Genomic DNA, 12,277 nt, shown 5'->3' with positions numbered 1-12,277 from the left:
GTGAAACACCCAGCGAGGCTTCACGGCTGTGAGAAGCGAACCTGGAACAAGCGAAAACCACGTGCGCACGTGCAGATGCGCATTCGTACGTCCTGGGACGAGGCGGAGGGAGTGGGTGCCAACGGCCCCCGGGTGCAAAGTAAACCAAAGACCTCGACGCGAATCAGGTATTCTCACTCGGAAATGTCCCACGACCTTCTCGACCCAAGGGCTCAAATTTTGCAAAGCTTCTCAAAGTACACTCGATGAGGAGCGGAGCACGCCAGCCTCCCTGACACCAGCTCTCCACGGGGCGACCTCACACAGGCCCGCGGGGAGAAGGGCGGCAGCGTCGGACTGGCCAGGGGCGCCAAAGACGCGCCGGGGTGGCCGAGGCGCGCGGGTGGCCAGAGGCGCCGGGAACGGCGGGGTGGCGGGGCTGCCGAGTTCCCCGGGACGGCGGGGTGGCGAAGGGACCGGAGTGCGCGCGTGGAGCAGGTGCCTGGGCCCCGCGCGCTGCGCGCCCCCGCCCCCAGCCCGGCGGCCCCGGGTGCGGCGGGAGCCCCGAGCCTCGTGTGCGCCGGCCCGCCCCCTCCCCCCCACCCCGCGCGCCGTTCCGGGGCGTGTCCTCGGCCACCCGGCTTCTATATAGCGGCCAGCGCTCTCGGGCCGCCCAGATGCGAAAACGGCAGCGGAGCGCACAGCACTGGTAGCTGCCTACCCCACTCCCGCAGCCTCGCGCCGCGCGCTTTCGCCCGATTCCTGCGCGCCCCAGCTGGCCGAGCAGCGGGCCCCCGCGGTGGGCGCCATGCAGCGGGCGCGCCCCGCGCTCTGGGCCGCGGCGCTGACCGCGCTGGCGCTACTCCGCGGGCCGCCGGCCGCACGGGCCGGCGCGGGCTCGGCGGGCGCGGGCCCTGTGGTGCGTTGCGAGCCGTGCGACGCGCGCGCTCTGGCGCAGTGCGCGCCGCCGCCCGCCGCGTCCGCGTGCTCCGAGCTGGTGAGAGAGCCCGGCTGCGGCTGCTGCCTGACGTGCGCGCTACGCGAGGGCCAGCCGTGCGGCGTCTACACTGAGCGCTGCGGCGCCGGCCTCCGCTGCCAGCCGCCGCCCGGCGAGCCGCGCCCGCTGCAGGCGCTGCTGGACGGCCGCGGGCTCTGCGCCAACGCCAGCGCCACGGGCCGCCTGCGCGCCTACCTGCTGCCAGCGCCGTCCGCGCCAGGTGAGCCGCCGGCGCCGGTCGGCCCCGGGCGGGGGCTGGGGCTGCGCCGCGGCGGGGACCCCCTGCTCTCCCCGCCCCTGGTACCGTAGGCGCGGAAACCAAAGCCCCGCGAGCGAGGGCGCTCGTCCGCGGCACTGTCTGCATCCGGCCCTCCACGCGCTGCGTTCGCTGTGTGCCGGGCGCTTGCAAATTACTAAGCGCTTTCGACAAACTGGGTCAAAGGTTTCCCGGGCCGGAAGGGGAGGATACGAGGTTATCAGGATCGATCCCATGCCGAGGAACATCTCCCCGCCCTTGGTGGGGGCGCAGCGCGGGAACGTGGGCACCGACCGAGCGGCCCACCTCGGGAACGCGGCTAACGTGTCCCACAAACTGGGAGCGAGCGTGTTTATGCAAGGGATGCGGAGGGAGCTGGAGGAGCAGGGAGGCGGTCGGGGCGGATTTGGACTGGAGAAGGTGGGCAGGAACGTTGTAGGAAATGGTACCTGTCTTTAAAAATGCCAACATTTGCACAGACTTAGGGTTTGCGAAGCAATGACACGTCTCTGGGTGCGCCAGAATCAGTAAGGTAGGAATCAGGTATTGGCATCTTTTGCGTTTGGGCAACCTGACCTCCAGAAGGAGGTGACTCCCCACGGTCCCCCAGGGGCAGGGAGGAAAGTGGAGGCTGAACCGGGTTTGCCACGTCCTGCCGCGTCGCCCTGATGCGCCCCATCCGCCCGGTGGCTGGATGGCCCCAGACAAACGCCAGGTGCGGGGGCTTCAGGGAGTGTGGACTCAAAGATTTTAGGGATGGTGAAGGGGGTGGAATAAGCCTCAGGACTGTGCCACTTAGACCGAAGTGGAAGGGATGGGGTCCGGTTCCTGGGAACCCGGAGAGGACAGAGGCTCACGTTTGGCAATTACGCTGCTGGCTCGGCCACTGTCGGCTGTGTGGCTCTGTGAAGGACATCACCCCGTTCCCCGAGAAAGCTGTGTAAATGGAATCCGCAGCTGTTGCTCTGAATCTCCAGCAGGCTCAGCCAGCCTCCCTGGGTTCAGTGAGTCGAGTTCCTGCAGGGCTGGAGGCCGCGAGAATTCTGCCCTCGCCTCCACGGCACCAGGCTGGACAGCTAGTGGGCAGGCCCCCATCCTGGGCTGGCAGGAGGGAAGTCCCTTTGTAATTTTGCGTTCTGCATATTTCCACTCCGGGGTGAGGCTCCGTCTTTGGGAGGCAGGGCTGGCTGTGTGGATCCCAGAGAAACAAACACCGTTCCAGGATTGGTGGGAAGGCAAAATTCCAGTTACCTAAAACATGTGCCGTTTTATAGTGGTGGATTTAAAATTACTAGGTGCATTTGTCTCAGGGCAGTTACGTCCCTTTGCTGTGTGCACTTAATTCTAGCGTGTTTTCTGGATATTCGAAAAATGATCTTAGAAGTCCTTACAGACACTGCTGATTTTAGTGAGCCGGCGATGGGCATATTGTGATGACTATCATAGTAGCTCCGCAGTCTGGGTTGATAGATTTAACTAAAATGTGTCTAAAAGACCTAAGACTTATAACACCCGTGGGGGTGGGGAGGTACATTTCAATGGCAGTGAAAAGTTAAGATTATCTTTCGCTTAAATGCGGAGGTTTTGGGTTTCTGCTGAAGTCAGCAGGCATTAGAAAGAAAACCTGCGAGCTTTAAGACATTATTCAGTTCTTGGAAAAGAAATGCAAATATGTTTATTTACATACCCTTAGCATCTCCTTTGTCCCCAGTACTTCCCTGAAAAGGAAGGAGAAAACCCTAAGGTTAAAGGAAATTGAAACCAAATTCTACCAATTAAGAACCGACTGTCTCAGGCCCTGGGCTAATCGGTGTTCCTCCAGACGCCAGACCCCTTGGAAGCTCAGCCCCCCTCCACCTCCGGGGAGTCTTCCCAGGCGAGAAAGTGGAGTCCCAGGGAGGAGAGGGTGTTCGCCCAGCCCCTGGGGAGTGCACTTGCCCTGGGCTTGTCCTGCAGAGAGTCTGTCCTTCAGCCAGCCTTGGGAGAGTTCTCCGGGAGACCTTTGTGCCTGTCACCTAGAGCCAGAGGTCTCCGCCAGCTTCCCTATGGGCTCCCAACTTGCATGAGGGGCGGGGCCACGGCAGGGCGCTCAGCACCCCCAGGCATGGTAGATTCTGGACCAGACGGTGAGCCAAACCCCTCCCAGGAGGGAGGCAGGCTGCTGGTTAAACAGAGCGACCGTGTGGCCCACAAGGGGGCCTTCCCCCAAAGCCACCCCCACTGTTCATCCTGGGAAAGGAACCCAGAAAGCGTGCTGGCTCCTGGCTCCGTAGCAGCCCCGCGTGTGGTCCCTGCACGTGAGTCCCCAGTGACGCTGCGGACATTCCAACAGCAGTGTCAGGGCCTCAGTTCTCTTCATTTTAGCGCGTTGGTCAGAGAGGTGTCTGGGGACAGGGTCTCTGCACCTCCCCGGGGCATTCCAGCCCATACATGGACAGTGAGAGCTGCGACAGTGGGCCCCGTCACACACCAACCAACGCACCCAGAGCCAGTGGACCTGCAGCCAGGCTCAGAGGGGAGGGTTTTTCCCTGGGCCAGTCTGCTCCGTGGCACAGGACAGCAGGGAAAGCGGAGTCCCTGTGGGGCTTGTGGACCCCCAGATGGCTGCCCCCACCCGACACTTCTGACTCAGCAGGGCCAGTGGGTGGGGCAGAGAAGGTGCTGGTTCCCAGGAGGCTGCGCTTGGGGTGGCCTGGGGGGTCTGGATCTGTTCCTGCTCGGGCATGCCCCCTGCTGGCGGAGGGTGACAGTGTGGTGACAGAGCGGCTCAGCGGTGAGAAGCTGCCCCACCGCTCTGAAAGCGCACGTCAGATTTCGTTCTAGAAAGTGGGGTTCTTCTGCTAGTGCCGTGGAACAGTACCTTATCCAGGTGTTTTAAGGTTATTTGGAACTGCTGGATGACATTTCCACGTAGCTGGGAGTCGGTCGCCACAGGAAGATTTTGAAAAGACCGGTGGTAGCTGCGGATGGCCGTCACACCCTGTGCCCCTTACACTTTTCAAGGAAACAGCAGTGAGTCGGAGGAAGACCACAGCGCCGGGAGCATGCAGGGCCAGGCCTTCCCCAGCACGCACCGGGGGCCTGACGCCAAGCTCCAGCCCCTGCACACCAAGATGGAGGTCATCAAGAAAGGGCACGCCAAGGACAGCCAGCGCTACAAGGTGGACTACGAGTCCCAGAGCACGGACACCCAGAACTTCTCCTCCGAGTCCAAGCGGGAGACAGAATACGTGAGCCTTCCCCTCCCGGTGGGCGGCGGGCTGAGTGTGAAGGGGCCCTTCCCACTGTGGGATCTCACGGGGTCTCCCATCCCCAGTCCTGGGCCTCGCTGTGGGGACCTCACGGGACCCAGGGAGCCATGGTTGGTGTTGTCATGGGGTGGCGTGGCAGGTCCCTCCATGGCTGCGTGGGATTCTCTGAGGCCGTGCACGCTCCGGAGTAACCAGTCGCTGCCCCCACAGGGGCCGTGTCGCCGGGAGGTGGAGGACACCCTGAACCGACTCAAGTTCTTGGACATGCTTAGCCCCAGGGGGATCCACATCCCCAACTGTGACAGGAAGGGCTTCTACAAGAAGAAGCAGGTGAGTGGCGTCCTCACGAGCTTCCCTCCCCTGCTCCCGCCGTCTACGCCTCTCCCCTGACCCTGACCCGCAGAGCTGCCCTGGGGGCCCTGGGTTGACTATGAAGGGACACGGGGTGATGTCGTGAATAACTGTCCCAGGGACATGAGGTCGTGGGCCAGAAAGCCTCCCTGACATCCCCTGTTGGTTCCCCTCTCTTCCTGGGCGTCCTGGCACGATGGGGGGGGAGGGGGGCGTTATTTTAGGCCAGGCTACGCGCATCTCTGGATGAGCTCCTCGGCACCGGCTCTGCACTGGGACACTTCCCGCCACGGGAGCTGCAGAGTGAGCGAGGCCACGGCCGAGTGCCTGTGGTCCTGGTTCAGTCCCCGGGCCCGTCCTCCCTGGCCACGGGCCTCCTGGTCTCGGTCACACCTGTTCGCCACTTGTATATTCCCATCAGTCACTTGCTCAGCAAAGGCGGGCTGAGAGCCCATCTGTGCGGCTTGGCAGGCGCTCTGAGGCAGGTGCACCCGGCGGGTGGGATGTTCTCACCCCCTCAGGCCTCAGGTGTGTCTGCAGGGTGATGGGGGCCAGTACCTGAGACCCAAGGGGCACAGAACCTCCCTGGCCCCGCTTCCCCGGAGAACCCCCTCCCCTACACACAGGGCACAAGTGGCCTCCACGGTAGCCTCCCCGGGGCCCCTTGGCCCTGGGCGCCTGGCCCGCTGTCAGGGTTCGCTCTGTGCTCTCCCGCAGTGCCGCCCCTCCAAGGGCAGGAAACGGGGCTTCTGCTGGTGCGTGGACAAGTACGGGCAGCCGCTTCCCGGCTTCGACGCCAGGGGGAAAGGCGACATTCACTGCTACAGCATGGACAGCAAGTAGACGCTGCTCGCCACGTAAGCCGGGGGGCCTGGGCTCGGGGGCCACGGGGGCGTGTCTCGGGAAGCGGGGACAGACCCCACAGGAGGGTGCAGGGGTCCCCGACCCACCTGCAGCCCCCCGGGGAAACAGGGCCTGCAGTCAGGTTGTCTCGGAGGCACCTGGAGTCCCTCAGAAGATCTTGGACTTGGCCCTGTGCACGTTCGCACACACGCATGCCAAGAAATCCAACAGCCAGCCTTCCCCACGCGGCTGCTGGCGGCTTGTCTTAACGGGCAGACGGTTTCCACCCACGAGGACTTGTGAAAGGGACGTGCTTCTCACTCACAAGTGTGGCTGGTTTTTCTCTGTTAAATGTTACGGATATTTTGATAGTCTGTGATTGATATCATTGTAATAAAGTTTATTTTCACCCAACACAAAAATGAGATTTTAAATGAGATTTAGGACTTTGAAGAATGCTGTTGTGTTTGATACTGCTTTCTTTTAATAAGCAAGAGAGCCACTGGGGAAAACAATAACTGGGTTTCGTCTTCTCAAGACAAATCGAAGTAAACAGAAGGAATTTTCATTTATTTTTTTAAGATTTCATCTATTTATCTGACAGAGCGAGCACGAGCAGGGGGAAGGGCAGAGGGGGAAGCAGGCTTCCTCCTGAGCAGGGAGCCTGATGCGGGACTCGATCCCAGGACCCTGAGATCATGATCTGAGCCCAAGGCAGACGTTTCACCAACTGAGCCCCTGAGCCTTTTAGTTACAAGTCTTGTTTCCCCGCAAGTTGGAAAGAAAGAATTCAAGGTTCAGGGTGAGACTTGGGGACGGTGGCCTCTGCCTGTGTCTCCCCTCGGGCAGGTGCTCTTGGGTAACTGTAGGGCAAGCCCCTGACCCGCCCGCAGCCGGGATCTCATTCATGCCTAGTGTCTCAGGGCTGGAGTTGAGCCTTTCGACGTGGGGGAGTTATTTCAATATATTTCTCTTTCTGTGTGTTTTAGTTATCGTGGAGCTCAGAAACGCCTTATTTTGCACAAAAGACTGCCAAGGACATGATCAGCATCTGGCTACAGCCTCCGTTTATATTTCTTTTTGTGGTGAATTGATTTTTCTTTTAACCGAAGTTTAAAAAGAGTTGTTCGTAGCGCCTAGGATTCTTCTAGACGGTGAACCGCAGTGTCTTCCACTTCGCAGGAATCCGTGAGACGCGGCTTGGTTTTTCTTCTTGCTTCCTCCAAGCATACACGTAAACTCCAGCGCCGCGCGGCCGGACCTCCCGCGGCCCGAGCACCCCCGCGGGTGCGCCCACGCAGCCCCCCCTCCACTTCCAGACCCAGTGAGGGTTGCTTCTGTGCAGTGCACGCCTCGTCCCCACTCGGTCAATGAGCACAGGCCTCGGCGAGAATGGGGAGCCCCGCACCCTGGTGTCTGGACGACCCGGCCCCCCTACCAGGGTCTTACATCTGAGAGGCAAGGGCCCGCCTCCACTGATCCTGCACCCTGGGGAGGAGCAGAGAGAATGGGTGGATTCTTAACATGTAAAAAATAAAAGACCAAGAATGTTCTCGGGAAGTCTAGGAACCCGTGAAGACAGGTGTTTCTGACCCCCTGTGTCAGGCAGCTTTTTGGAGACGCAGGTCAAAGACCGGGGCCTGCCCTCTGCCATGGGCTCCAGGGGCAGGGGGCGGGGGGACAGCAAGGCTCCGCCCTTTTCAAAGGCCGTGGAATTACAGCAGGATTTTTTCGATGACCGCAGACAATAGCATTTTTCCATTGAGCAGTTCAAGAACGAGTTTATTTTTGAGAACAAGCTCTTTTAAGGCAAAGATGTTTATTTTTCTGCCTCGCCCTTGTCCTCCTTGGCACGAGGTAAAAAGAGGAAAAATTGTTATCACCCAGCAAAGAGGGATGGCTTGTCGGGGACACTGGGGGCACCTGGAGAATCCCATGTCCACTGCCCTTGGACCCCCCCACACTTCTTTTTCTAAGTCACACATATATGCAGAGAAAGTACGTTCTTCCTGAGCTGTTAACCCTTGTAGATAATCATAGACGAGATGTTAGCCACACTACAGAAGAGAAACACTGCGCTCGGGCCGGGCTCGGCTGCTTTCCCAGAGGCCGGGCCTCAGTCGGGCAGGCGAGCAGGAGACCCCGGGGTGGCCGTGCACGGCACACAGCCCTCCCTGAGAACACAAAGGGGTCTCGAGACTTTCTGCCTACCTGTGAGCTTTCCTTTATTTTTTTAATTAAGTTTTTTGGGGGGAAAAAAGGTATTTTTGAAAAGTTTGTCTTGCGATGTATTTATAAATAGTAAATAAAAGTTTTTACCATAAGGAAACTCCCGTCCCCGCGTTCGTGACTGGCTCCGGGTTTTGCATCACTAGGGAAATAATTCAAGAGAGTAAGATGTTCTGAGCAGCCTGCTGGGAACCTGCAGTCCTAGGAGGCTGACTGTGGGCTCATTCCCACCGCCAGAGTGCGCAGCAGAAGCGCAGATGCCCCTCTTTGACCGTCTGGCTTTTGCTGCATTTTAGGGGGTGTCCCCTGGGGACCTATCTTGTCACCACTCAGCGTTCAGGGCCGTGAAGGGCAGGCATGGAACACGCTGGACCACCTCTCCTGTGGCCCTTTCGCCCCTCCGCTTGGAGGGCAGCCGATGAGGCAGGAGGAGAGGGAGACCTGGAGGATGCTGGGTGGGCTCCCGTCTTGGCAGCCCTGGCATAATTGTGCGGCATGGATGACAAACCTGTCACAGGATGGCCCGTTCAGAGCCGTAACTGACCCTCGAAAGAAGCATCTTGAGATGGGTCTGTCCTGCAGAGCCCTGCCCGCTGGCCTCGAGGTCCCAAGGTCATAGAACAAAGGAGGAGGAGTGTGGGACAAGCCATGGTCCAGGGGGAGGGGCTGTGCCTGCCAAGTGCTGACCCAGAGGAGGGAGGGAGCCGGCGAGCAGAGCAGGGCCATGGGGGCAGCAGGTGCTGGGGGGCCGTGGGGTGCTTGGGGTGCATGAGTCTGGCAGGCATCTGGGCATCCGGGACTGGAGTGCAGCAGGTCCTTTAAAGCCCCTGCAGGTGAGAGCCGCGTGTGATTCTGACCTTGCGAGCGTGGCATCCTGTGCGCTCCCTAACCCCCACTGGCCTTGGACCCCTTTCCTTCTCCCTGCCCTCCTGTCACAACTGATAAATGACTGATAAACACGTGAAGTTGCACATTCCCGGCTCTTCTCCCCACTAGCCCCTGGGATCCCCTCCATCCCCCATACCACATGTCCCCAACCGCCATCCCCCAAATACACACACAGAAATGAGCGTGCCAGGGTGTGTGTGTCACCGGGCCCGAGGAACACAGCTGCTCTGGCGGCTCTCCGGGGTTTCCCGGGTCTGACTAGCCAGCCACACGCAGAAGCATGACAGTCACCAGTGTTGAGGAGGACATCACGGAAGAGGCTTCTCCGCCATGGTAAGCTGTCCAGAGAGTCTCGCTCATATGGCCGGACTCCTGGGACCCAGCTCTCCTCCCAGACACGCGCCTGAACGCAGCGCTGGAGGCCCGCACGTGGCACCAGGACATTGTCAACTGAACCACGTTCCTTAGAAAGGAGTGTGATGTCTCCCACCCTGTCGTTGATGTCGGCGATATGGAAAAATGCTCCATGTGGGTGAACATGAGAGCAGACGCCGTTGTACTGTGTACACACCCACGTGCCCACACACACACTCACACGGGCGCGCACGCACACAGGTGCACGCACACATGCATGTACAGACGTGCATACATGCACACAGGTGTGCACACATATGCACACCTCATGCACTCACGCACACACAGGCACGCATGTACACCGGCGTGCACACACACAGGCACACTCACGCACTCACACGCATGCACATGCACACTCGCCCACGCACACACACTTGCACTCACAGGCACACACGCAGAGGCAGTCACGCACACGTGTACACAGACGTGCACACACATGCACACAACTAGAAGGAAACACGGCACAGCATCCGCCCTGGTTGTGCGAATGTAGACGATGTCTTTATTTTATTCCATTTCATTCCAGCGGCAACCATTCCTGCAGCGACAAGAGTGTGTTCCTTTTTCTACAGGAAAGCCTGCTGTTCATCTAGCCGGCCCACCGCCCGTCGCTCTGGAGCCTGAACAAGGAGCCTGCGCTGCTGGGGGTCGCAGGCTTCCACTGCTAACCGCCCCCCCACAGTCTAGCACTGTCCCCAACCTGGGAAGTGGCCTGCACCCCCCTCCAGGCCCCCAGTTCAACCAGGGTTGCCTTTCCACCCTGTCTGTTCTGGGACAGGCCCACAGGCAGTTCACAAAACGTGCAAAACCACTGCTCCTGTGGAGGAAGGAGGCAGCAGGCTCGGGAGGGGGACACAGGGCTGGGGAGGAGCGAGCACTGCACACAAACCACCCCTGGGTGTGGAACGCCTGCCCCAGGTGCCTTCCTCTCATTCCCTTTCCTTGTCTGCTTTTACTGTGGGAGCTGGTCAAGGAAGGCCTCGTGGGAGTGGCTTTCCAGTGGGACCCAAGGACGCCAGGGAGCAGCCACCCGACGCTGGGGCCACGGCAAGCCAGACGCACCTGACATCCGTGGGTGGAGGTGGCAGGTGCGGGCAGGCGCCAGGTGAGGGACCCCAGAAGCCCTGGCATCAGCACTGAGTGGATGGGGAGGTAACTGGGCTGCCCCAGATCCCTGCTGCCCCTGGGAGTCTCGGACGGTGCACTCAGGGCATATTTGGAACACAGGGCCCCGTATTTGCGGATTGGATTGTGGGGACTGAAGAAGACATAGAATAAGCGATCCAAGGTGGCATTCCAGCTGAAGAAGCAAACGGGAGGACACCAGGATCTCCATGCGGTTAACACGGAGACACCTGCAGGCATGTCCCTCCAGGCAGCCATGGAGGGGTCCTAAGGACAATGTCAAGGTCATTGGAAACAGTGAGGAGCCCCTGGGGAGCTGGCAGCCTGAGGCTATTTTAAAGGGGGGTGCCCCAAGTCACGTTACGGGGCAGGAGTCGGCCAGACCAGTGACGTTGCAGCGTCCACCTCCAGGAAAGGGGCTGCTGTCCCTTTGCCCCCACCAGTGCCCCTCCATGGCTTGGGAACCATCAGCACCTGCCCCACGGCCGCACAGACACCTGGTACAGGTGTCCTAAAGGAGTGAAGTCAGTCAGGGCAGTGATGGGCCTCAAGCTCGGGGTGTCCCTTCTGGACGTTTTCCCTCGGCCCCATCCTCACGGCACCTGTGCCATAAGCTTCTGGTGGGGACACAGACCCACACTGCAGGGGTCGCTGGTGCCCTGGGCAACGTGTGTTCACAAGCTGCAAGACCTCTGAGCAGCACAATTGTATCAAAAGACACACAAAGAAGCAGATCATTTCCATTGGAAACAAAATCCTAACTGTCCCTCCCGCATAGGTTTGAAGAGCGGAGAGAAGGTATCATATTACAAAGTAAGAACAAGAAACATAAAGAGGAACCAAAATTAACATAAGATTCCATAGAAGTTATAATTTTGAAGAACAAATCGGAAGCCTGAAGATTCTTGTAATTGTGACAGCATTTAAAGGACTGGTTTAAAATATTCCCTCAAAGAAAATGCCACGCCCAAATGGTCTCACGAGTCCTACTAAATGTGCGAGGAACAGAGCGTCCCAAACAACAAGAACTTTTTAAGAAGCTATAAAAACCCCGATTCATCCTACAAAAGGAGTATAACCCCAAAGCCAAAACCACACAAAGACAAAAGACAAAGTACCCACCTATTGTGCTCATCGATATAAAAATCCCAAGGAAATTGTTACTAAATCAAAATCCCATGGTTCATATAAAAGGTATTATGCCATTTCCAACTTGGGTTCATTCCAGGCATACAAAATAATTTAAAATTAGAAACTCTACAAACAGAGCAAATGTAGCTAATCACATGAGTATACTAAAGATAAAAAGAGATACTTTAATTAATGCAGACATCAAGAACAGTTGACAAAATTCAACACTATAAAAACTGTTAAGGGGTGTCCAGGTGGCTCTGTAGCTTAAGTGTCTGACTCTCGATTTCAGCTCAGGTCATGATCTCAGGGTCATGGGTTCGAGGCCCACGTTGGGCTCGGTGCTCAGTGGGGAGTCTGCTTCTCCCTCTCCCTCTGCCACTCCCCCTGCTCATGCTCTCTCTCTAATGAATAAATAAAATCTTAAAAAAAATACTTTAAAAAGTAAGTGTAAATGAGATACAACTATATCCAAGGTGAAGAAAGGAGCCACGCATTCCTCTAAGTAATTGTCAGAATTGTGGTTTTCAAGTTGGTGGGTGAAACCATGGATCCTTACTGCATTATTAAAAATAGAACAAATAATAAGAGAGCCAAATGCAGACCCATAACAGGAGTGTGTTGTCAACCAGGGATTCTGATGAATCGTCGCAGTTGGTTAGAATGGGCTCAAGACAGGAGGGAGAGAGGCTGGAGCGGGCAAGCATGGGCGACTTGGGGAGTCGCTAGCTCTCCACGACTCCACCTGCTCTTCCGGTTCCTCGAATCCAGCATAACCTCTGCCCCCAGAAAATCGTTTAACAGCTTTGTTGA

At 58.2% G+C, this 12,277-nt stretch overlaps 1 protein-coding gene across 1 annotated transcript; it reads left to right on the top strand.

Moving 5' to 3' along the window:
• Positions 1–772: 772 nt before the first annotated feature.
• Positions 773–7,229, top strand: IGFBP3 (insulin like growth factor binding protein 3). The gene is made up of 5 exons (XM_040644492.1): positions 773–1,196; positions 4,236–4,462; positions 4,694–4,813; positions 5,552–5,691; positions 6,667–7,229. Exons 1-4 carry the CDS (start codon positions 788–790, stop codon positions 5,675–5,677), a joined length of 882 nt encoding a protein of 293 aa, XP_040500426.1. The 5' UTR covers positions 773–787; the 3' UTR covers positions 5,678–5,691; positions 6,667–7,229.
• Positions 7,230–12,277: the final 5,048 nt, after the last annotated feature.

Source organism: Ursus maritimus, unplaced genomic scaffold (genome assembly GCF_017311325.1).
Source record: "Ursus maritimus isolate PB19 unplaced genomic scaffold, ASM1731132v1 scaffold_3, whole genome shotgun sequence".
Classification (NCBI taxonomy): domain Eukaryota; kingdom Metazoa; phylum Chordata; class Mammalia; order Carnivora; family Ursidae; genus Ursus; species Ursus maritimus.
This window is presented reverse-complemented; position numbering and strand designations above follow the sequence as displayed.

What these genes read in the sequence shown, in the direction of transcription:
- IGFBP3 (XM_040644492.1), top strand. Translation starts at nt 788, where the DNA reads ATGCAGCGGGCGCGCCCCGCGCTCTGGGCCGCGGCGCTGACCGCGCTG. An exon ending in GCCAGCGCCGTCCGCGCCAG is followed by an intron (nt 1,197 to 4,235) that starts GTGAGCCGCCGG and finishes ACACTTTTCAAG; the next exon opens with GAAACAGCAGTGAGTCGGAG. An exon ending in CCAAGCGGGAGACAGAATAC is followed by an intron (nt 4,463 to 4,693) that starts GTGAGCCTTCCC and finishes CTGCCCCCACAG; the next exon opens with GGGCCGTGTCGCCGGGAGGT.